Source organism: Schistocerca serialis, chromosome 7, assembly GCF_023864345.2.
Source record: "Schistocerca serialis cubense isolate TAMUIC-IGC-003099 chromosome 7, iqSchSeri2.2, whole genome shotgun sequence".
Classification (NCBI taxonomy): Eukaryota; Metazoa; Arthropoda; class Insecta; order Orthoptera; family Acrididae; genus Schistocerca; species Schistocerca serialis.
In genome coordinates, this window is record NC_064644.1 from 87,477,585 (window position 1) to 87,504,100 (window position 26,516).

Genomic DNA, 26,516 nt, shown 5'->3' on the forward strand with positions numbered 1-26,516 from the left:
GTTTCTGGATGAGGTATCGAATATATTGCTTCCTCCTACTTATACGTCCCGAGGAGATCACGAATGTAAAATTAGAGAGATTAGAGCGCGCACGGAGGCTTTCAGACAGTCGTTCTTCCCGCGAACCATACGCGACTGGAACAGGAAAGGAAGGTAATGACAGTGGCACGTAAAGTGCCCTCCGCCACACACCGTTGGGTGGCTTGCGGAGTATAAATGTAGATGTAGATAGTGCTCAGAACCATTTTCAGGACCGATGTGCTTGTTATCCTTTCCTTGAATGACGAAGGACAAACACTATAAGACATTCATCGGAAATTGAAAAATGTGAATACAGCAAAAAGTGTCTCGAATACCACCGTTGTGGAGTGGAGCGCCAGGTTCCGTGATGGCTGCACTTCGACACGAGACTCCAGTCGACCGGGAGGCCAGCGTCACCTGGCAGGCACCCGAGAACCCACCCTGCAGTCCTCGTGCCTCCCCGTGCGAACATCACCCCTGCGGTCCCTTAAAAGAGGCCCTGAAGGGCGACAATTCCTGTCACACGAGGGTGTGCAGTAGGTAGCTGTGGACTTCTTCACGCACCAGGACAGCGTTTCACCGAAGGGGTATCTTTAACACGCTCCATCGGTGGGATGATCGCCTCAATGTTCGTAGCGATTTTTTCCGGTTGGCATACCGACTATGGCCTGCAGAGCCTTCGAACGGCAACTTTTGGATCGCCCCTTATGTATCATGTACTGAATCGCGGAAGCTTTGTTCACCGTATATCATCTACTAAATTACAGAAGTTTTGTTCACCAGAGTTTCTCCTGTCTGCGCGTTAACGATCTTTTGTGCCCAACGCTTGTTGTTCTCTCTGCTGCCATTCTTTTCTTAGTTATCCATTATCTGCTGAATGAATTAAATATTGGGTGCTGTGTGACGACTCATGCTAGAAACTAAATGTGTGTGTAAATTTGGCCACGTAGTTCGTGTTCTTGATTATTCAAATTTTGTATCGCGATCTTTGGAACGCAGTTGAAGATACCAGTAAATATTTTATTCTGACACTGCTGAGACAAGCTTCTATCAGATTGTCCGCGTAATTATTCTTAAATTGGATCATTACCTTTTTTGCCTTTCAAAATTAAATTTTGTGGAACTGTTAACACTGACAGTTAATGCTGTGGCAATATGGAGAGCCTGCAGTTCGGTGACGAATTTAGTTCTATTATTACCATCAACTAGTTCGAAATTTTATCCAAGCGAACCATTTCCCGCACAAGCAAGCGAGAAGTGCACTACGCACGACTACATAACAGCCACTCAAAATTGAACCAGCATTCGAAACAAACCTTAAAATTTCAGTATTCGAAGTGCAAAGAAAGTCCATTTAACTTCAAGTCCAAGTATTCTTCCTTTGCAAAGGACCCGAGTTCGAGTCAAGGTCCGGCATACAGTTTCAATCTGCCAGGAAGTTTCAAAGCATTATTCTTTATTGCGACAAATTATTAATAATATTCTTAAAGAGCAATAGGACTCGTCCGAAAAGACGACGTGGAGCCACTTCTATGTACAGTGTTGCCCTCTCGCGAACACTGCCTCTGCATCTGAGACAAAGGACGCAGCGAGAATGGTGATCGGTGCTGACTGACTGTGGTGCTCGAGACTTCGTCGCAGTCTGTGAGTGAGTGCATACCTGGCCTGGCTCAAACGAGCGAACTTAATAGCTCACCGTGGCTGCACGATGCTGCAGGGTCGAGTGAACGATCTACATCTACATTTATACTTCCTGTTCCACTCACTTACGCAATGTGGGAAATATGAGTGATTGATTGCATCTGTGCGTGCTATAATTATTCTGATTTTGTTCTCACGATCGCTACGTCAGCGATACATATGGAGTAGTCGTATGTTCCTAGAGCCGGTTCTTGAAACTTTGCTAGCAGACTTGTTCAGGATAGTTTACGTCTACGTTCTAGAGTCTGTCAGTTCAGTTTCTTTAGCATCTCTGTGACACTCTCCCACGCTCTTACAAACCTGTGAACATTCGTGCTGCCCTTCCCTGTACACGTTCAATATCCCCTGTTAGTCCTATTTGGTATGGGTCACACATACTTGAACAATATTCCAGAATGGGTCGCACGAATGATCTGTAAGCAATCTCCTTTGTAGACTGGCTCCATTTCCCCAGTATTCTACCAATAAACCGAAGTCTGACACGTGCTTCATCCACGACTGATCCTATATGATCATTCTATTTCATATCCCTACAAAGTGTTTCACCCAACTATTTTTTAAGGAGTTGCCAGATTCCAGCTGTCACTTACTTATATTATAGTCGTAGGATAATATGTTGATCGTTTTTTGCCGCACAAAATTTTACATTTCTGAACATATTATGCAAGTTGACAATCTTCGTACCACTTTGAAACCTTATCAAGATCTGACAGAATATTTATGCAACTTCTTTCATGCAGTTCTTCATTACAGATAACAACACATCTGCAAAATAATCTGCGGGTACTATTAATATAGTCTAGGGTCATTAATATTGAACATGAACAGCAAGGGTCCTGGGGCACAACCGAAGTTACTTATACATCAGACGATAATACTCTATGCAAGGTAACGTACTGCATCCTCCTTACCAAGAAATCCTCAATCCAGTCACAGATTTCCCTTGGTATCCCATTATGGTCGTACTTTTGACAATAAGCGTAGTTGCTGTACTGACTAAAACGCTTTTCGGAAATCTAGAAATACTGCATCTACTTGACTGCCTTGATCCAAAGCTTTCAGTATGTCGTGCGAGAAAAGTGCGAGTTGAGTTTCGCATCAGCGATTTTTTCGGAATCCATGCTAGTTGGCATGGAGGAAGTCATTCTCTTCGAGATACCTCATTGTGTTCGAGATCAGACTATTGTCAAGAACATTGGAGGGTAGTTTTGTGGATCACTTCTACCATCCTTCTGAGAAAACGGGCGTGATCCGTGCTTTCTTTCAACTACGGGGCGCGGATTTTTGTGCCAGGGATCTAAGACAGATACAGTTAGAATGTGATAGACGATCCTTCCGACCCTCGAGCTCTGTACAGTTTTAACAATTTCAGCTGTTTCTAAACACCACTGACACTAACACTTGTTTCACTCATCTCTTCAATGGTGCAAGGATTAAACTGGGGCAATTCTCCTAGGTTTTTCTTTGTAAAGGAACGTTTGGAAACAGAATTAAGCACTGGCGCTTTTGCTTTGCTACCCTCAATTTCAGTTCCTGTCTCATTCGCTAACGACTGGACGTTAACTTTGATGCCACCAACACCCTGTACACACGACTGGAATTCTGGTATGGGAGTCATTCTCTTCTCCAGCGCTAGTCGCGTGGGGCCGTTGAGATCCTGCACGGCGTTGTGTTGGCTCTCCAGAAGCCATCGATTCCAGATTCCCATCACAGAACTGAAGTCTCTCTAGACCGCGATCCCGCCACTGCGTGACAGCGACATGCGCCAGCAGACATTGCTCCTTCTTACACGAGGCACACCGCCATCTTGTGACAAACGAGCGACTTTTAGCTGTGATTTCTGGAGGAGTAACTCTGTGTAATCTTTCAGTGTACGCAGTATGTACATTGAGTTACTGCTTCCTACGTTGTGCGGTCATGCTGAAATGCTGATCACTGTATTCCCCAACATGACAACTTTATCCCAGTTTGACGTTTCGTACATGAAGTGTTATTGCTAGTTGGATAAAAGTATGGTAGACCAAAAACAGAACGCATTACCATGTTTCACACGGTGTAGGAAACCGGTTCGCACTCGTAACAGATTCCAGTCGTCTCGTAGTGGATAAGACCCTGCGTGGTTTTCAGGGAAATCTTGCATCATTTCCTTGAAAACAGTCGCAAGTGAAGGTAACGATGATCACGCATCACTCTCTCTGAAGTGCGCCACAAAGGCTCAATAATATTGAGATCTGGCGACTGTGATGATCGGGGGAGATGCGGCAGGTCATCGTGGTGCTCACAAAACCAGTCCTGGACGATGCGAACGGCGCGCCTTAACCTTTGAGCAATCTTTTTACACCGGAGGGAGCGGAAGAGAAGACGAGATGACGTACGTCGGAATGTGTCAGCCCTACGAAAGCTTCGTTATTTATTTCCGTTTCTGGTGTAAAAAGATTGCTCAGAGGTTCAGGCGCGCCGGTGTGCACAAGCAAATTGTTCTGTGAATTCTCGTTCTCTTGTGTTAGCTTGCATTCGCCTCGCTGTAAACGGGGCTTAACGACTGTCCCGCGAACTGCTGAGTGCCGTATGCGACACGCGCCGCGACCGCTACAGGTCCAGCTGACTCACCTCACCTCTCTCGCCGCCCCCCTTCCCGTTTCCCACTCCAGTGCACCACTCCTTACTGGACAGCGGGCACAGTTAGCGGGAGCCTCCAGGTCGAGCCCCGGGCCGTCATATGGAGCGCGGCTGCATAGACCGGCTGCAGGCGTCGTGCGGTTCGAAAGGTCTTCCCAAAACCTTGCCAGTGATTGCGGCCGTTTAAGGAAAGTCACACCGCAACTGTTTTTTTTTCCATCATCCGTTTTTCCACTTCTTCGATGTTGTCCTAAATCTTTTCCGAAGCTATACTAAACTGTTGACTTCTGCATAATTGCACCGCTGACCACTGAAATTACAACACCAGGAAGCACAGCCAACAGCGAAATTTTACTTACTTTGAGTTTGTAGTAAGAAGAATACTCGATTATTTTTGTAGCAGATTTGCTGTATAGTGTCTGCAAAATTTAGTACACATGGCTGCTGCCTCTGGCAGTAACGGTGATTCTGAACCGGCTGTGCACGTCGAAATGAGCTCCGCCCCTGCGGGTCCGGGGATTAGAATAGGCCCGAGGTATTCCTGCCTGTCGTAATAGGCGACTAAAAGGAGTCCCTCCCCCTCAAGGGGGTAGTTAGCGCCTGCGTCCGGAGACGGACGGTTCCACGACCTATATTTGCGGTCATTTTGGTTTTTCACTTCTTCTCGTTTCTTCCTTCCTTTGGTTGGTTCCTTTCTTTGTTCTTCTCCATCTCACTGTCTTCCTTACTCTTTCCCTTGCCTTCTTCTCCTTGCCTTCTTCTCCTTGCCTTCTTCTCCTTGCCTTCTTCTCCTTGCCTTCTTCTCCTTGCCTTCTTCTCCTTGCCTTCTTCTCCTTGCCTTCTTCTCCTTGCCTTCTTCTCCTTGCCTTCTTCTCCTTGCCTTCTTCTCCTTGCCTTCTTCTCCTTGCCTTCTTCTCCTTGCCTTCTTCTCCTTGCCTTCTTCTCCTTGCCTTCTTCTCCTTGCCTTCTTCTCCTTGCCTTCTTCTCCTTGCCTTCTTCTCCTTGCCTTCTTCTCCTTGCCTTCTTCTCCTTGCCTTCTTCTCCTTGCCTTCTTCTCCTTGCCTTCTTCTCCTTGCCTTCTTCTCCTTGCCTTCTTCTCCTTGCCTTCTTCTCCTTGCCTTCTTCTCCTTGCCTTCTTCTCCTTGCCTTCTTCTCCTTGCCTTCTTCTCCTTGCCTTCTTCTCCTTGCCTTCTTCTCCTTGCCTTCTTCTCCTTGCCTTCTTCTCCTTGCCTTCTTCTCCTTGCCTTCTTCTCCTTGCCTTCTTCTCCTTGCCTTCTTCTCCTTGCCTTCTTCTCCTTGCCTTCTTCTCCTTGCCTTCTTCTCCTTGCCTTCTTCTCCTTGCCTTCTTCTCCTTGCCTTCTTCTCCTTGCCTTCTTCTCCTTGCCTTCTTCTCCTTGCCTTCTTCTCCTTGCCTTCTTCTCCTTGCCTTCTTCTCCTTGCCTTCTTCTCCTTGCCTTCTTCTCCTTGCCTTCTTCTCCTTGCCTTCTTCTCCTTGCCTTCTTCTCCTTGCCTTCTTCTCCTTGCCTTCTTCTCCTTGCCTTCTTCTCCTTGCCTTCTTCTCCTTGCCTTCTTCTCCTTGCCTTCTTTTCCTTGCCTTCTTTTCCTTGCCTTCTTTTCCTTGCCTTCTTTTCCTTGCCTTCTTTTCCTTGCCTTCTTTTCCTTGCCTTCTTTTCCTTGCCTTCTTTTCCTTGCCTTCTTTTCCTTGCCTTCTTTTCCTTGCCTTCTTTTCCTTGCCTTCTTTTCCTTGCCTTCTTTTCCTTGCCTTCTTTTCCTTGCCTTCTTTTCCTTGCCTTCTTTTCCTTGCCTTCTTTTCCTTGCCTTCTTTTCCTTGCCTTCTTTTCCTTGCCTTCTTTTCCTTGCCTTCTTTTCCTTGCCTTCTTTTCCTTGCCTTCTTTTCCTTGCCTTCTTTTCCTTGCCTTCTTTTCCTTGCCTTCTTCTCCTTGCCTTCGCCTCGGCGTTTGAGACAGTCTGTCCTCTCTCTCCCTCTCTCTCTTCTTTTTCCTCTTCTTCCTTCCTCCCTGTGCGCGCCTGAAGGCCGACCCACGCGTTCGCACACGTAGCCAGTGACGGGGTAACGCGTAATTCCCCGCCCTGGGTAGACAAGTAAGGCACGCACGTACCCCCTGGTAAAGGCCAGGCCCAGGGAGGGGTGATTGCCTGAGCTGATACCTTCTGACCATGGCGATTGGTCCCTCCGTCTGTTTCTCGGGAGGTGTGACCTGACGTGTAAACATTCACCTAAGGCGGGAGTGCCCTCTGAGAGGGTCACCACAAGGAAGGAGCGCGCCATCGGAGACGCTGGCAATCATGGGGGATTCATCCGCAATGGAATTATCTTCTTCTTCTCTCTCGACTTCTGCCCACAAACGGAAACTTGACCAGCCACCAGTGACAAAAGTACTACCGCCTGCCCCACAGTTCCTCGTAGTTTCTCGATCTGAGGACGGCAAGGATTTTTCCTCTGTCAACCCTTTCGTTATCCAGAAGAGCGTAGATGCCATAGCCGGATCTGTCAAGTCGTGTACCAGGTTGCGTAATGGTACCTTGTTACTAGAAACTGAGAGCGCCTTTCAGGCACAAAAACTGCTTTGGGCCACACTCCTGTACACGTTCCCTGTCCGCGTGGAGCTCACCGCACTTTGAATTCGTCTCGTGGTGTGGTATATACTCGATCACTCGACGGATTGACTGACGAGGAGATTCAGTCTTTCCTCGCTGAGCAGGGCGTGACGGCTGTCCATAGGGTCATGAAAAAGGTCGACAATGACCTTGTACCGACCCTGACACTTTTCTTGACCTTTGATAGTGTTCAGCTGTCGCGGGCTACGAGGTTATTTCTGTTCGCCCCTATGTCCCGACACCTACGCGCTGCTACCAGTGTCAGCGTTTTAATCACACTCGCCAGTCTTGTTCCAATGCGGCTAAATGTGTCACTTGTGGCAGGGATGCCCATGAGGGTGACTGTCCACCTCCGTCTCCTCGTTGTGTGAACTGTCAGGGTGACCATGCAGCGTCCTCCCGCGACTGTCCCATCTACAAGGAAGAACGCTGTATCCAAGAAATTCGGGTCAAAGAGAAAGTGTCCACCTCGACTGGTCGCAAGCTATTTGCTAGTAGGAAGCCCACGCTGCTCCCAGCGGGAAAATACAGTACTGTCCTTGCCTCTCCTCGGACTACCAGGGAGGTGGCGACGCAGACATGCGATCTGACCTTCAGCACCACGGTCGTCCGTTCGGCCACTGCTAAGATCGCGCGGTCGACGTCTCCTCTTCCTCCCGTCACCCCTCAGACACAAGCACCTTCATCAGCTTCTGCCAAGACGAAGACCCAGAAGTCAGATGCACGGGCCTTCAAGAAGGAACCGTCCCGTGCAGACTTCCTACGTACCTCCAACTCCCAGCCGTCGACCAGTACTTCCACTAAACGAACTTCCAAGAAGGCTCATAGGAAGCACAGTTCTCCTTCTCCGCCATGGCGCATTTCTTCTCCTGCGCCACCCAGCGGTTGCCGCCCCAGGCCGTCATCCGTTTCGCCTGGCCGCACCGCTGGTAGCCGAACATCTGGCCGTTCACCTGCAGAGGAAGCTCCCCCTCCCGGCCATCTTAACAAGATGGCCGATGAACCTATAGAACCAATGGACGATGACTGTCCGCCTCCTGATGGCGGCGGCAGTGCTCGCTCGAAGCCAGGCCCTCAGCAGCCTTCGAGTTGACCCCTTCTTTCATCTTCCTTTTCTTCTCACGATGGCACTTATTCACTGGAATATTCGCAGCATTCGCTCCAACCGAGAGGACTTGAAGTTGCTGCTCCGCTTGCACCGTCCGCTCGTCGTAGCCCTCCAGGAAACGAAGCTACGCCCATGCGATCCAATTGCCTTGGCACACTACACCTCTGTGCGTTTTGACCTACCCCCTGTGGTAGGTATCCCAGCTCATGGAGGGGTTATGTTGCTGGTCCGGGATGATATTTACTACGATCCCATCACGTTGCACACCGGCCTGCAGGCAGTTGCCATCCGCATTACTCTCCCCACTTTTACATTGTCCATTTGTGCCGTTTACACTCCATCGTCGTCTGCCGTTACCAGGACAGACATGATGCAAATTATTGCTCAGCTACCTACACCATTTTTGTTAACTGGAGACTTCAATGCCCACCATCCCCTTTGGGGCTCTCCAGCATGCTGCCCGAGGGGCTCCTTGTTAGCAGACCTTTTCAACCAGCTCAACCTTGTCTGCCTCAATACTGGCGCCTCTACTTTTCTTTCGGACACATCTCACACATATTCCCATTTAGACCTCTCTCTATGTACTACCCAACTTGCACGCCGGTTTGAGTGGTATGCACTTTCTGATACATATTCGAGCGACCACTTCCCATGTGTTATCCACCTCCTGCATCATACCCCCTCCCCGTGCTCAACTAGCTGGAACATCTCCAAAGTAGACTGGGGGCTCTTCTCTTCCAGGGCGACCTTTCAGGTTCAAACCTTCACAAGCTACGAAAGTCAGGTCGCACACCTCACGGAAGTCATTCTCACTGCTGCTGAATATTCCATCCCTCACCCTACTTCTTCTCCACGTCGCGCACCGGTCCCCTGGTGGACCGCGGCATGTAGAGACGCTTTACGTGCTCGTTGACGTGCTTTACGCAGCTTTAAACGCCACCCTACAGTGGCGAATTGTATCAGTTATAAACGATTACGTGCACAGTGTCGTCGTATTATTAAAGAAAGCAAGAAAGCCAGCTGGGCTGCTTTCACAAGCTCCTTCAACAGTTTTACTCCTTCTTCTGTTGTCTGGGGTAGCCTGCGCCGGCTATCTGGCACTAAGGTCCACTCACCAGTTTCTGGCTTGACGGTCGCGAATGACGTCCTTGTGGCCCCTGAGGATGTCTCCAATGCCTTCGGCCGCTTCTTCGCAGAGGTTTCGAGCTCCGCTCATTACCACCCTGCCTTCCTCCCCCGAAAACAGGCAGAGGGGGCTAGGCCACCTAACTTCCGCTCCTCGAATCGTGAAAGTTATAATGCCCCTTTCGCCATGCGGGAACTCGAAAATGCACTTGCCCGGTCACGGTCCTCCGCTCCAGGGCCTGATTCTATTCATATGCAGATGCTGAAGAACCTTTCTCCTGCGGGTAAAGGTTTCCTTCTTCGTACTTATAATCGCCTTTGGATTGAGGGACATGTTCCCGCATGCTGGCGCGAGTCTATTGTTGTACCGATTCCTAAGCTGGGGCAGGACATGCCTTCCAGTTATCGACCCATCTCGCTTACCAGCTGTGTCTGTAAGGTGATGGAGCGAATGGTTAACTCTCGTTTGGTTTGGCTGCTCGAATCTCGACGCCTACTTACCAATGTACAATGTGGATTTCGTAGGCGCCGCTCTGCTGTTGACCATCTGGTTACCTTGTTGACCTTCATTATGAATAACTTCTTGCGGGAGCGCCCGACCGCGGCTGTGTTCTTTGATTTGGAGAAGGCTTAAGTTACGACACCTGTTGGAGGGCGGGCATTCTCCGCACAATGCATACATGGGGCCTTCGCGGTCGCCTCCCTCTTTTTATTCGTTCCTTTTTAATGGATCGACAGTTCAGGGTACGTGTGGGTTCTGTCCTGTCAGACACCTTTCGCCAGGAGAATGGGGTGCCACAGGGCTCAGTTTTGAGCGTCGCTCTCTTCGCCATAGCGATCAATCCAATAATGGATTGCCTCGCAGCTGATGTATCAGGCTCCCTTTTCGTGGACGATTTTACCATCTATTGCAGCGTGCAGCGTACATGTTTCCTGGAGCGCTTACGACTCGGTCCCGTTGCTCTCCCATTCGTGGAGACAACAACATTTTTAGGTCTTACATTTGACAGGAAACTTAGCTGGTCTTCACATGTGTCTTATTTGGCTGCCCGTTGTACCCGTTCTCTAAATGTCCTCCGTGTTCTCAGTGGTATGTCGTGGGGAGCGGATCGAACCGTCCTACTTCGCCTATATCGGTCGATCGTCCGCTCCAAGCTGGATTATGGGAGCTTCGTATACTCATCTGCACGGCCGTCCATCTTACGCCGCCTCAACTCCATACAACATCGGGGTTTACCTCTTGCGATCGGAGCATTTTATACTAGTCCCGTCGAGAGTCTTCATGCTGAAGCCGGCGAATTGCCACTGCCCTACCGGCGCGATATACTGCTTTGTCGGTATGCCTGTCGGCTACAGTCAATGCCCGACCACCCGTCTTATCGTTCCTTTTTTGACGACTCTCTCGACCGTCAATACGCGTTGTATGTCTCTGCCCTGCTACCCCCTGGAGTTCGCTTTCGTCGCCTCCCTCAACACCTTGATTTTTCACTCCCTGCAACCTTTAGAGTGGGCGAGAGCCACACGCCACCTTGGCTCCAGGCTCAGGTTCGCGTTCACCTTGACCTCAGCTCGCTCTCAAAGGAGGTTACCCCCGGTTCGGTATACCACTCCCGTTTTGTCGAACTTCGTTCGAAGTTCATTAATATGACCTTCATTTATACAGATGGCTTTAAGACCAATGACGGGGTCGGTTGTTCTTTTATTGTCGGGGCAAAAAGTTTCAAATACCGGCTCCATGGCCATTGTTCGGTCTTTACAGCTGAGCTCTTTGCCTCTACGAGGCTGTTCTTTATATCTGCCGCCACCGATATTCTGCTTATGTCATCTGCTCCGATTCCCTGAGTGCCATCCAGAGCCTCAGTGATCCGTATCCGGTTCACCCTTTCGTGCACCGGATCCAACGCTCTCTTCAGCAGCTGGTGGACGACGGTTCTCCAGTTAGTTTTATGTGGGTTCCTGGCCATGTCGCTATCCCTGGGAACGAAGCTGCAGATGCCGCGGCCAAGGCTGCTGTTGTGTCCCTTCATCAGATTGTAGCAGGGTCATTTGTCGGCGCATTTTATCGCTGTGGCATGCCGATTGGGCTGCACTTACGGACAACAAGCTTCGGGCCTTGAAACCTCTTCCCGCGGCTTGGACGTCCTCCTCGCGCCCATTTTGTTTTGGGCCGATTACGAATTGGTCACTGCCGGTTCAGCCATCGCCATCTGCTGACGGCTGCGCCGGCGCCGTTCTGCCCATGTGGGCAACTGCTGACGGTCCGCCACATTTTAAAGTCCTGTCCGGATTTTAATACACTGCGTCTTGATCTTGGCCTGCCATGTACTCTAGATGCCATTTTAGCGGATGACCCAGGAGCAGCTGCTCGCGTTCTTCGTTTTATCAACTTGACAAACCTGTCTAAGAACATTTGATTATGCTGTTTTTAATCCTATGCCTGTCAATCTGTCTTTTATCGTGTTTTCCCTTTTAGTTGCTGTTTTAAACTTGTGCCTCGCGGTGCATTCCTAACGTAGTCTGGGCGCTAATGACCATTGAAGTTGTGCGCCCTAAAACCACAAAAAAAAGAAAAAGAGCTCGGCTGACACACACGGTACACCACATAAACGTGACCACCTGTCAGAAGTCTGAGTGAGCACGTTTCGTAGTGCGGACCTCTGCGAGACGAGCAGGAGGGGAAGCCACGGGTTTCTGGGAGGTGCGGACAGGGGTGTGGGTGGAGCCGCGGCGACTGCAGCGCCGTGGTCGTCTGCGGCGGGTTCCGCGACTGAGGAGCCACGGCGGCGCCGACAGGCCGGCCGACGAGATGTTACAGTCTCGGCTGTGTTTAAATCTGGGGAGTTTAGTGGCCGAGGGAGTGCGGTAGATTCACCCTGATGCTCTTAGAGTGTGACACGTCGCATTGGCCCGCTGGTAGATGCCATCGTGCTGAGGAAAAACAGAATGTATGTAGGGATGTATATGGTCACAAAGGGTAGATACAGTGTCCCCTCCAGAAGGTTCATCCAAGAATTGCGCCCGGCGGGCGCGCTTGCGGCCCGCGGGCGCTAAGCAGTGTAGTCCGTGACCGTGTGTCGCTAGTGTCGACATGGGGGGGGGGGGGGAGAGAGAGAGAGAGAGAGAGAGAGAGAGAGAGAGAGAGAGAGAGCTGCAGAGCGAGTGAGACCGCACAGCACTGCTCTGCTTTGGACTGTCCCGCGGTCAGATCTAACGTAAACAAAATATTCTATTTTAGAATTAATTTTATGTAAGGGATATAGAGTCTTACTGTTAGTAGTTATAAGTAAGTATTTTTTGTTATACTTCGTGCTACAATTCTTTGTATCACTTTTCAGAGTTTAGAAATCGGATCCTTAGTTTGCTGTTTTGTACGTAATAATTTTAACTGACCAAGTTTGAAAACTTATTAAAATAGAATTAAGGTTATAAAGCTCTTTAATTCTTACAGTCAACATTGTTAAAGAAGACAATTAACATTTTACACGTTTTTCTTTTTCGAGGAAACGATTTTGTCTAGGCTTGGTACAATATTCCGTGAGACTGCTAACCTCAAAGAATTGGTCAAATTTTCATAACCAAGGAATGAACGGTTCTTAGTTTTAGCAAGCTTTAAAAGAGAGAAAAAGCGCTCAAAAATATACGTGGAACCAAACATTGAGAGAACTTTGGCCGCGTGCTTGTGCAAAAGAGGATATTTGTCTTGTGGAAGACAGCTGTCAAAGTCATCCAAAGTTTTACACATAAGAAAGCGGTCCTTCAGGCGGATATGGCTCTGTAGGTCAATCAGCTCTAGTTGAAGCACTTGTGAGACGTCCTCTGCCAGAAGGGAAGTCGGGCGAACAAATATATCGGCTGGCGTTCGGGCGGTCCTCACGGCCAGCTAAGCGGCACGGTTCGGCCACTGCAGCAACATACGAATTCGCCCGGGGCGCTGGCCGCGGGCGATCGCGGGCGCTAGCGCCCCAGGGGCACAGTTTGGACGAGCCTGAGCTAGAGAATGCCACGAAAATATTACCCATACCATGACGTTCCCACCTGGTTGCAGGATGTTTGCTTTCAGACGTTTGACGCCGTTCACGCCAACTGCCATCTGTCCAGTGGAGCATAAAACTTGATTCACCTGAAAAGACCACCTGTAGCGACTCAATGGACGTCCAGTTGCACTGTTGACGTGCAAATTCCAGCCTTCGTCGCCGACGAACAGCAGTCAGCATGGAAGCATGAATCACGCACCTGCTGCGGAGGCCCATACGCAGCAATGTTTGCTGAACGGTCGTTGAGGAGTCGGTAGGTCGTTGGTTCACCTGGGCGGTCAGTTGCTCAACAGTTGCACGTCGATCCGCTGATACACATCTACGCAGCCCAGTGGCTTAGCGAACGTAACTGGCACCCGGGACACGGCACTTTATCCCCCCCCCCCCTTCCTCCTCGGCGCCCAGGGTACGACACTACACTTCATTGTCGTCCCCCTCCTCCTCCAATCCAGAAACAGACATATAGTAATATAATATATACACAGGGTGTTACAAAAAGGTACGGCCAGACTTTCAGGAAACATTCCTCACACACAAATAAAGAAAAGATGTTATGTGGACATGTGTCCGGAAACGCTTAATTTCCATGTTAGAGCTCATTTTAGTTTCGTCAGTATGTACTGTACTTCCTCGATTCACCGCCAGTTGGCCCAATTGAAGGAAGGTAATGTTGACTTCGGTGCTTATGTTGACATGCGACTCATTGCTCTACAATACTAGCATCAAGCACATCAGTACGTAGCATCAACAGGTTAGTGTTCATCACGAACGTGATTTTGCAGTCAGTGCAATGTTTACAAATGCGGAGTTGGTTCAAAATGGTTCAAATGGCTCTGAGCACTATGGGGCTTAACATCTGTGGTCATCAGTCCCCTAGAACTTAGAACTACTTAAACCTAACTAATCTAAGGACATCACACACATCCATGCCCGAGGCAGGATTCGAACCTGCGATCGTAGCGGTCACGCGGTTCCAGTGCGGAGTTGGCAGATGCCCATTTGATGTATGGATTAGCACGGGGCAATAGCCGTGGCGCGGTACGTTTGTATCGAGACAGATTTCCAGAACGAAGGTGTCCCGACAGGAAGACGATCGAAGCAATTGATCGGCGTCTTAGGGAGCACGGAACATTCCAGCCTACGACTCGCGACTGGGGAAACCTAGAGCGACGAGGACACCTGCAATGGACGAGGCAATTCTTCGTGCAGTTGACGATAACGCTAATGTCAGCGTCAGACAAGTTGCTGCTGTACAAGGTAACGTTGACCACGTCACTGTATGGAGAGTGCTACGGGAGAACCAGTTGTTTCCGTACCATGTACAGCGTGTGCAGGCACTATCAGCAGCTGATTGGCCTCCACAGGTACACTTCTGCGAATGGTTCATCCAACAATGTGACAATCCTCATTTCAGTGCAAATGTTCTCTTTACGGATGAGGCTTCATTCCAACGTGATCAAATTGTAAATTTTCGCAATCAACATGTGTGGGCTGACGAGAATCCGCACACAATTGTGCAATCACGTCATCAACACAGGTTTTCTGTGAACGTTTGGGCAGGCATTGTTGGTGATGTCTTGATTGGGCCCCATGCTCTTCCACCTACGCTCAATCATGATTTCATACGGGATACTCTACCAGTGCTGCTAGAACATGTGCCTTTACAAGTACGACACAACATGTGGTTCATGCACGATGGAGCACCTGCACATTTCAGTCGAAGTGTCCGTACGCTTCTCAACAACAGATTCGCTGACCGATGGATTGGTAGAGGCGGACCAATTCCATGGCCTCCACGCTCTCCTGACCTCAACCCTCTTGACTTTCAATTATGGGGGCATTTGAAAGCTCTTGTCTACGCAACCCCGGTACCAAATGTAGAGACTCTTCGTGCTCGTATTGTGGACGGCTGTGATACAATACGCCATTCTCCAGGGCTGCACCATTGCATCAGGGATTCCGTGCGACGGAGGGTGGATGCATATATCCTCGCTAACGGAGGACATTTTGAACATTTCCTGTAACAAAGTGTTTGAAGTCACGCTGGTACGTTCTGTTGCTGTATGTTTCGATTCCATGATTAATGTGATTTGAAGAGAAGTAATAAAATGAGCTCTAACATGGAAAGTAAGCGTTTCCGGACACATGTCCACATAACATATTTCCTTTCTTTGTGTGTGAGGAATGTTTCCTGAAAGTTTGGCCGTACCTTTTTGTAACACCCTGTATAATTTAACAATAATAATAATAATAATAATAATAATAATAATATATTTTTCAGTGATGCATACCACTTGGACTTTCGAGCCCCCCCCCCCCTCCTACCCTTGCAAGAGGCATCCGACGCATGACAGATACCTTTCACAATCGTCTCCCCCCCCCCCCCCCCCCCTCGTTACGCCACTGCCGCAGCCGTCATTCGCCACTGTCATCTATGGCTCTTGGTGCACCACGTCTGCCTCTGCCTGGGTTTGGATACCGCCATTTTGCGATTCACGCTGTTCTTTAACCACAGCGGTACGCGAATAGTTTTAGGACTTAGGCCGGTATTACGCTATCAAACTTCTTTGTCAAAGATTTGATCAAAGATGTGATCAAATATTCTGTCAAATATATTTGACAAAGATCTTTGACGTAGCGCTAGAAGGGGTACTACACTGTCATCATATTTTTCGTCAGAGTTCAAGATGGCTGACAACAACAACAACAACAACTTGTTATTTACCGCAGCAGTTGCATGTACCACAATTGCACTGTGTGGGGGAAAAAAAGGAAACATACCTGGGTGAAGCAGTGGGTTTTACGACGACACGATAAAAGCATTCAACAAAACTTGTTACGTGAGCTTATAGTGGATGACGTCAAGTCGTACATCAATCACTTAAGAATGGATGAGCATACATTTCTGTATGTGCACAGTGAAGTGTATTCTCATATCACAAAGCACAATATTCACTTGAGAACTGCTACATCTGCAGAAGACAGGCTCACTGTAACACTCAGATTCCTTGCTACAGGAGAGGGTTAGGTTAGGTTAGTTTAGGTTAGGTTAGGTTAGGTTAGGTCAGGTCAGGTCGGGTCTCCAAACTTCTTAATCTATTTTTGTATTCAGCGTGCCTCACGTTGTAAAGCGCCTCATCAGCTTCATACATCTCTATTAATTTTGTAGTTGTCGGCACACACCAATTGTGTTTACCGGCAATGTTTATAAAAACACTACAGACGACAGAATGCAGCGATGCTAGCGCTCCATGTGGTAACATATCACATTACAGTGAACAGAAGACAAGCGACTTCTTTGACCGAATCTACAGCGAGGCCGTAGATTTGATCAAATATTGGACGACATTTGACAAAGTTCCCTATTACACCATGAAATATCTTTGACAAAGATATTGGACAAAGATATTTGACAAAGAAATTTCATAGTGTAATACCGGCCTTAGCCATGTCGGAAATGTTTCCGCCCTTAACCTGAGAGCCAATGACCGTGCCCTTGACTGCCAGGTAAATCTCTCCATTTGCGCGTTACCACAACTACAGTAGTGTTTTCCGCATCCCCTATCGTGCTTCATCCACCCTCCACTGCCAGTGCTGCTACCTGTAGTGTGTGAGTGGCTATTGCACGTTCACGTCGAACATAGACGGTGGGCACGTTAAAGTGGACTGTGTATACAGCCGCCCTTCCCACTGATTATGCGCTCTGCCACATTTCATCAGTCGTAGTAGCTGCCAGAGTTGTGACACGCCACTGTGCTGGCAACCTCTGGCCGGATGTATTCAGCGAATGAGAGGTGTTGGAAAACGCTCTGGGCGGGCCAGTAGCCGAACACCAGGAGTATCGAGCCGGCCAAGATAGCACAAGCAACGGGCGGTCTTGGCGTCATTTTATTGAAACAAAACATCACGAGACTTCGAAGACAGGGCGTAACCACCGGCCGCAATAAGTCGGAAACGTAACGGCTGCTGTCCAAATGACGGTGTATGCGAACCAGAGATGATCATGTTGTATACCTAACTGCACATCATATCATCACGGCATCTGTTGGGCCCATATGATGATGACTGCCCCCTTGGTAGTTATCGTTTTACTCAGAACGTCTACACATACGTAAGCACATCGTGACGCTATTCACAGAACCGGCAGAAAAGGAAACCCCGTGATCAAACTAGACATGTCCATACCACGTAATACAACATACTAATGCAATACCTTGGCTGCAAAATACTAACGCGAATTCTTTACAGACGAATGGAAAAACTAGTAGAAACCGACCTCGGAGAAGGTCAGTTTGGATTCCGTAGAAATGTTGGAACGCGTGAGGCAATACTGACCCTACGACTTATCTTAGAAGCTAGATTAAGGAAGGACAAACCTACGTTTCTAGAATTTGTAGGCTTAGAGAAAGCTTTTGACAATGTTGACTGGAATACTCTCTTTCAAATTCTGAAGGTGGCAGGGGTAAAATACAGGGAACGAAAGGCTATTTACAATTTGTACAGAAACCAGATGGCAGTTATGAGTCAAGGGGCATGAAAGGGAAGCAGCGGTTGGGAAGGGAGTGAGACAGGGTTGTAGCCTCTCCCCGATGTTATTCAATCTGTATATTGAGCAAGCAGTGAGGGAAACAAAAGGAAAAATTCGGATTAGGTATTAAATCCATGGAGAAGAAATAAAAACTTTGAGGTTCGCCGATGACATTGTAATTCTGTCAGAGACAGCAAAGGGCTTGGAAGAGCAGTTGAACGGAATGGACAGTGTCTTGAAAGGAGGATATAAGATGAACATCAACAAAAGCAAAACGAGGATAATGGAATGTAGTCGAATTAAGTCGGGTGATGCTGAGGGAATTAGATTAGGAAATGAGACACTTAAAGTAGTAAAGGAGTTTTGCTATTTGGGGAGCAAAATAAGTGATGATGGTCGAAGTAGAGAGGATATAAAATGTAGACTGGCAATGGCAAGGAAAGCGTTTCTGAAGAAGAGAAATTTGTTAACATCGAGTATAGATTTAAGTGTCAGGAAGTCATTTCTGAAAGTATTTGTATGGAGTGTAGCCATGTATGGAAGTGAAACATGGACGATAAATATCTTGGACAAGAAGAGAATAGAAGCTTTCGAAATGTGGTGCTACAGAAGAATGCTGAAGATTAGATGGGTAGATCACATAACTAATGAGGAGGCATTGAATAGGATTGGGGAGAAGAGAAGTTTGTGGCACAACTTGACTAGAAGAAGGGATCAGTTGGTAGGACATGTTCCGAGGCATCAAGGTCTCACCAATTTAGTATTGGAGGACAGCGTGGAGGGTAAAAATCGTAGAGGGAGACCAAGAGATGAATACACTAAGCAGATTCAGAAGGATGTAGGTTGCGGTAGGTACTGGGAGATGAAGAAGCTTGCACAGGATAGAATAGCATGGAGAGATGCATCAAACCAGTCTCAGGACTGAAGACCACAACAACAACAAACCTTGGCGTAAAAATTGACGAACGACTAAACTTTAATTGCCGCTTACAAATGGTTTTCGCCAAGGCCGAGCGACGGTTACCTAAACGAGTCAAGGCAAACACCGAACACTTGAGATTACCACTTGTCGCCCTTCGTACATATCACTGCGCAGTGTTGGACCTATCGTGTGCGTCGCGGCCAGTACACGGGTACACCGCCTGAACGTCGTTATAAGGGCCGATAAAAAACTTGAAATCTGATGGTGGTGCAGTCCAGAATAGATATGCCAACCAGGCAAAATGAGCATTGAGGCAATCAACCCACGGACAGGCCGGCCGTTGTCGCCGACCTGTTCTAGGAGCGTCAGTCTGGAACCGCGCTGCTGCTACGGCTGCAGGTTCGAATCCTGCCTCGGGCATGGGTGTGTGTGATGTCCTTAGGTTAGTTAAGTTTAAGTAGTTCTACGTCTAGCGACTGATGACCTCACATGTTAAGTCCCATAGTGCTCACAGCCATTTGAACCCACGGACAGACCAGGTTGAAGACATCCGTTTGGTAAAACACCGTGTCCTGCTGGGTGAAGAAGTTCGTGACTACCTGATGCATGTCCTCGTCAAAACGGAATAGTCGAGCATTCGAGATCTTTATTAGGGAATGGAGGGTATGATGGTCGCGTGGGGAGAGATCAGGACCATAGGGCGGTTGCTCCAGTGTCTCTCCCACCTGAGGTGGCCTAATTTCTGCGTGACGACATGTTGGATAAGAGGATGTCAGCTGTCATGGACCTGGCGCACCATTCCGCAACGGTAGTTTCCGATGCACATGTTGCCCCACATTCTCCGATGGATGTCTACCGGTGCCGATCCTTTGGCAGCCAACAAAAGAATATCAGCACGCTGATCCTGTTTGGACGTATTTGGCAATAACTTTGTCATGGTTCACGTTTCTGCATTAACCGCACGCGCATTGGAAAGACACGACTGCCAAACTTATTCCTTGCCTACTGTCGATGCGCGTATACTCGCATCGGCGTCACGCTATGTTGCATATACGCTATGTGATCAAAATTATCCGGACACCCCCAAAAACATGAGTTTTTCATATTAGTTGCATTGTGCTGCTATCTACTGCCAGGTACTCCATATCAGCGACCTCAGCAGTCATTAGACGTCGTGAGAGAGCAGAATGGGACGCTCCGCGGAACTCACGTACTTCGAACGTGGTCGGATGATTGGGTCTCACTTGCGTCATACGTCTATACGTGAGATTTCCACACTCCTAAACATTCTTGGGTCCACTGTTTCCAATGTGATAGTGAAGTGGAAACGTGAAGGGACACGTACAGCACAAAAGCGTATAGGCCCATCTCGTCTGCCGACAGTTGAAGAGGGTAGTAATGTGTAATAAGCAGACATCTATCCAGACCATCACACAAGAATTCCAAACTGCATCAGGATCCACTGCAAGTAGTATGAAAGGCGGGAGGTGAGAAAACTTGGATTTCATAGTCGAGCGGCTGCTTATAAGCCACACGTCACGCCAGTAAATGCCAAACGACGCCTCGCTTGGTGTAAGGAGCGTAAACATTGGACGATTGAACAGTGGAAAAACGTCGTGTGGAGTGACGAATCACAGTACACAATGTGGCGATTCGGAGGCGGTGTAATCGTGTGGTCGTGTTTTTCATGGAGGGGGCTTGAACCCCTTCTTGTTTTGCGTGGCACTATCACAGCACAGGCCTACATTGATGTTTTGAGCACCTTCTTGCTTCCCACTGTTGAAGAGCAATTCGGGGATAGCGGTTATATCTTTCAACAAGATCGAGCACCTGTTCATAATGCACGGCCTGTGGCGGAGTGGTTACATGACAATAACATCCCTGTAATGGATTGGCCTGCACAGAGTCCTGACCTGAATCCAATAGAATGCATTTGGGATGTTTTGGAACGCCGACTTCGTGTCAGGCCTCACCGATCGAATCGCTACCTTTCCTTAGTGCAGCGTTCCCCAAGAAACCTTTCAGCAACGGATTGAACGTATGCGTGGGAGAGTGGAAGCTGTCACCAAGATTAAGGGTGGACCAACACCATATTGAATTCCAGCATTACCGATGGTGGGCGTCACGAACTTTTAAGTCATTTTCAGCCAGGTGTCCGGTTACCTTTGATCACATAGTATACATTGTGAAAACGCCCTCAATCGGAAACTTTTTGACCGCCCCTTATGCTAGCAGAACTGCTGTTAGCCGAAGGCAAAGGGGTGTACTATTCAGGCTATCTCAGTGCGTCTCCAGACTACATTATTTGAAGCTGTCTTTGTGGTCTTGGCAATATACCCTATATAATACACCATCAGATGTCGGACACCAGCGTATTGGCTGAAGATGGGAAGACATGAAAAGGTAACTACCGTAACAGGGGAAGATATAACAGACAAACGGTACTTACAGAGGTGGTCAGATAAGTGACTACGGGGATAGGATAGCAGTGATAAGGACCGCTGGGAAGAGTTAGCAATGAAACACATCGACCCAAGTAGAGGTATGGTCCACTTTCTGACTGGACATGACCCTCACCTAATGCGTTTACAACGCATGTATCTCAGTGAAAGGAAAGAATGTACTTGTGGGGAGAGAGGTTCCCCAGAGCGCGTCGGAATACACGGCACACTTCTCATACAGGCCCGACGACTACAGAGCATTCACGAGGACGTGTACAACGTGATTCTAGACGATTGTATGGAAAGAAATCAGCAGCACGACATGCTCGATCTCAAAGGCACTGCGCCTTCAATACGTAAACTAACTACAGAAAGGACCTGACTTGAGGCCAAGAACACTGCAATCATTCAACAGACAGGCGCCTCAGAGGAAGACGGCGAAACTGACCAGAGAAACAATGCAGACGATGACAACTTCCTTCACCAAATCACCTAGCATATAAGCCATGATTGGGTATTGTATCTAGAGTCACATGAAACCTGTGCAGTAAATATTGGCTTACTGATAATAACAGCCACCACCAGCAGTGGGTGTATGGCTTGACGTCTTTCCTAGGTATCGACTGCCTCCCCTCCCTCCCCCACCACTGGGCTTCTGTGGAGGAAATCTGCAACTCAGTTCTAATCTTTCATATCGTCTTTAACCCTTCATTACGTGATTTTTTTTCTCAGTAACTATAACCTGTTACACATTTAGGACGGGTTACAGAACATTGAAAATATTTTTAAAAATCCTCCGCTTACAGATTTGGAGTAAAGTTGATTTTTTGGCCCTTTGTACATATGCAAAGCAGCGCAATTATAATCGAACTAAGTGATAAAGTAAACTCAACAGCAAGAAGCTGAAACATTTCAAAACTATAAAATTAACAAAAAGGCTCGTGTCCTCTATTGGGTCGAGGCTGTTTGTTCCTCCACGCTTTCCTGGCTCCTGGCCTACCCTACATAGAGTCTGGACTAACTCAATCCTAAACCTCCTTTGTTTCATGGGCGTGTCTGTTGATCCTGTTTCAAGAAGCATTATTCGGTACAGTATCCATGAATGTATTACCATTGTATCAAGCAGGTGAATAAATAGAAGAAGATACCATCTCTTTGATCTTATCTAGATGTGGTGTCTTCCTGTATTGCTGCCAAGCAGACAAACATTTCGCATGTGAGAATTGTATACAGAGGCAACTGCTGAACAAAGCACCGTTCCGTGCTCCTTTTTCTTCCTATCACATCATCTCACTTCTGATTTTGGAAGTTCTCCAACATAAGTGGAGAGGAAACTGACATTGTTGTTGTCCTTGTACAAACCAGTAGAAATGTCAACTGACTCAAGATTTGTTGTGAATTTCTCTGAATAACCACGTGATTCCTTTTTTAGTTCTTTTTCGTCACTGAACTTGCAGCTAAGAATTCTATTGCGTTGAATCGTACCAACGCACTGAATTCCTTTCTTGAACAAATACACCGCTAAATCCAGAGAAGTATAGCATCTGTCAGAATATAACTTGCAATTCTCATCTGTTGGCACTTCTCTTAACAGTCGAATAACGACATTTCCACTTGCTCCGATATCAGGTTCCTCATCAGCCCAAAATTTTGGATCATTTTCCTGTCCGCTGTAAACTTCGAATTTGTGAGCAAACCCAAGTCACCACAAACCATAAAGAGTTTGTAACTGCATTTGTGTGGTTTGTCTTTCATATACATTTTCATGTAGTGTCTTGCCTTGGTAGCACACATTCGATCATCAATTGAAAGACGTTCACTCATGGATACTGAAAGACATCTTCGGTTCAAGTAGTCTAGTATTGGTCTTATTTTGTATAGTTTTCAACTTTCAGGACCTTCGGGGTTTGGTTGCTTTAGGTTGTCATTAAAATGCAAAGTACTATGAATTCTCTCGAAGTGCTTCTGTGACACAGTCTGTTTTACCGTCTCAATTCTAAATACATAATTCCACAGAGCACGGATGTTGGCTGGTAGGGCCAAAGCACTGGTTATGCATATGCCAAAAAAATTAATAAATGTCGTAATTTGTACAATCAATTGACTTGTTTGGATTTTGTTGAATAGCACATATATTTGTTTCATTCACAATTATTGATATAATTTCATCAGTGAGGAAATATTTAAAAAATTGGTACAGCTCTAGAACTGATTTCTGTAATTTTTCCTTTCCTGTGAATGGGAACTTGTCACGAGAGGAAGGAAAACTTTGCTTTTTGCATAAAAGCTGATGTTTTTTTTATATTTCTTCTATTGGTAACAGGAATTTTAGCTCGAATTTCCGGAAGAGATGGAGAATTTCCTTGAACGTTTCCCTTAGCTGCACTGGACATATTTGTTTCTGTTATGATATCAGTTCCAGGATCACTACCGCTGTCTGGAGATTCAAGAACTTGGACGTTTATTGTTAGACCTTTGTCAGAATCGTCGATTTCTAGTCCATCTTCACCCTCTAAAGGGCAAACCATCGCCATCAATTCATCTGATGTCAAAACCTTAAGTTTTTCACTATCCCATTACACAATGGAATCAATCACATTAATGTTATGTCAACAAGTGTACAGGAAACTGAAACAAAAAACATGTAGTTGAAATTTGCATAATGTACGAGTTGAAAACAGCACTACAACCATATCACGCTCTTTTGCAGATGTGCAGACAGAGTAATATTACATATTACATACTTGTTAATTACCAGAATTATGCATTAACTCGAAGACACGTTCACCACTGTTATTGAATCACGAATATATTATTTTCGTTTTCACCATGTGTACAGACTCTTATAAGATGGCGCTTCATGCCAAACTGAAGTTTCTGTGTACGCGGCGAATGTGTCACGTAAGTCGGCTGTGGCGCAAACTAGTGGCAAACTCTTGCACACAGTTTTAGATACGCAACATTGCAGTTGTGTAAAGGCAATTTCAAAGTTAAACTAGCAACGACACCAGAGAAAATTTTGTTTAATGCTGCTTTGCAGATATCCAAAGTTGCGTAGTGAAGGATTAAACTTCCTTCAGTTTCAACATATTATTAACAGTCTTATCCAACACCCTTCGTTTCCACCAGTTAATTAAAAATTTTCTTCATTATTACTTTGATTTTTATTCCTGAATACACCATTTGCTTGGAATAAGGAACAGTTTGTTATTGCATGAAAAATTGTAAAATGTCTGAAGTACCGTACTTTAAAAAAGTGGGCAACGGGTCTGCAAATATGCAATAGATGAAATGGAAAAAAGGGACTCTTCTGGAAGCACGGCGTAGTGTCAGCCCTTTCGGCAGTATTGCTGAGCGCGTCACTGCTAGCGCGCCGAAACAACAGCCACCAACAGCCAGTCCTTGATTGCCTACGTGCCGTTGCACTAGCACTTTGGGACTTAACAGCTGAGGTCATCAGTCCCCTAGAACTTAGAACTACTTAAACCTAACTAACCTAAGGACAGCACACATATCCATGCCCGAGGCAGGGTTCGAACCTGCGACCGTAGCGGTCACGCAGTTCCAGACTGAAGCGCCTAGAACCGCACGGCCACTCTGGCCGGCGCTGCTTGTCCTCTTGGACGCTAGTCACGCGGGATTCACAGAGAGCCGCATGACGGTGAGCACGACCCTCGTGAACCCGTCTATTCCAACCGCACAGACGGTCAACGTTTCCCTTTAACACACACTTTGAAGATTTATCCTCGATTACCGCATCACGAGTACTAGCAGAACTCTACTAGTTGAAGAACGTTTTCTTTGGCTATGCCAGTCTACTTCTGATATCAATCTTCCTTGCTTTGACTATCCTGCGAAATATGTTTCGTTTCTGTTAATGGGTCTTCTAACTAATCTTTACAAAATCTATGTAAGCCATCTCTGGACCTTAGCATAGATATGTTCCCCTTGAACTTTCATTCCTCTCACGAAATTTTCTTCACATCCCTTACTGCTCCATTGTGGTATAAGTTAACAGCAGTGGTGATAAACTGCACCTCTGACTTTCACCTTTCTTAACAAGAACTTATCTTTATCTACCTTCAATTTTTATTACTTCCTCTTGGGTTTTGTAGATTTTGTGCATTTTCTTCTGTTTCTGTACTTTAGCCCCACACTGCTATGGATAAGTGAATACAAAATTACGCTTCAGACTAAAATCTTGATCACTTCTTATTGGCGCAGGAAAAGTGTGAAACAACTGGAACAGATAAGGGAAACATGTAAAATGGCGAGTAATGGTAATTACCGACCTGACGGTAGCAGACACTGTTATCGTGGGGCCGCGCGCGATTAGCCGAGCGGACTTGGGCGCTGCAGTCATGGACTGTGCGGCTGATCCCGACGGAGGTTCGAGTCCTCCCTCGGGCCTGGGTGTGTGTGTTTGTCCTTAGGATAATTTAGGTTAAGTAGTGTGTAAGCTTAGGGAGTGATGACCTTCGCAGTGAAGTCCCAAAGATTTCACACACATTTGAACATTTTTTGTTATCGTGGGCCCTATTGCTATCTCCAACACCTTGGGCCGCCGTTTGCGGAATTTTCGGGCTCTTCCCACTATTACGCTGCCTCCTCCATCGGAAACGAGCAGAGGATGCTCGGGCGATATCTTTCTCTTCTCGGAATCGTCAGTGCTACAGTGCCGCCTTTACTATGAGGGAGCTAGATCGTGCTCTCAGTTCATCCCGATCCTCCGCCCCAGGGCCAGATGTCATCGACATTCAGACGTTGCAGCACCTTTCTCTCGCGGGCAAGCACTTTCTGCTTAACACATAAAACCACATCTGAGCAGATGGCACATTTTCCGGACGCTGGCGTGAAGCCACAATCATACTCATACCTAAGCTCGGTAAAGACAGAAACCTTCCTTCTAGCTGCCGACCCATCTCTCTTGCTGGCTGCGTTTGCAAGGTGATGAAATGTATGGTTCATGCCCGGATGGCATGGTGGCTCCAGTCTCGCAATTTACTGACGAATGCACAGTGTGGCTTTCAAGGGCGGCGTTCTGCACTTGACCATCTCGTTACTTTGTCCATATATGTCATGAATGGTTTTCTGCGGAAATCCCAGACTGTGGCCGTGTTTTTCAATTTGGAGATGGCCTACGACACCTGCTGGAGAACTGGTATCCTCTGTACTCCTTACACGTGGGGCTGCCGTGGCCGCCTGCGCTGTTTCCTTCAGGCTTTTATTAGAAGACCGAGTTTTCAAGGTTCGTGTGCGTTCTGCCGTGTCGGACACCTTTATTCAGGGAAACGATGTGCCCCAGGGTTCTGTCCTGAGCGTCGTCCTCTTTGCTATCGCCATTAACCCCACAATGGCCTGTCTCCCACCAGGCATCTCCAGCTCCCTTTTTATTGAC

The 26,516-nt window shown here is 47.4% G+C and overlaps 2 protein-coding genes across 2 annotated transcripts in view; one reads left to right on the top strand and one right to left on the bottom strand.

Moving 5' to 3' along the window:
- Positions 1-26,516, bottom strand: part of LOC126412904 (trichohyalin-like) — a 573,063-nt gene that overhangs the window by 205,614 nt on the left and 340,933 nt on the right. The window contains exon 3 of the mRNA XM_050082793.1: positions 5,070-6,215. Within this exon, the coding sequence (XP_049938750.1) occupies positions 5,070-6,215 (1,146 nt within the window). The remainder of the gene's footprint in view (positions 1-5,069; positions 6,216-26,516) is intronic.
- The window catches only part of LOC126412113 (zinc transporter 1), a 652,968-nt gene that overhangs the window by 33,812 nt on the left and 592,640 nt on the right, over positions 1-26,516 (top strand). The window lies entirely within an intron of this gene.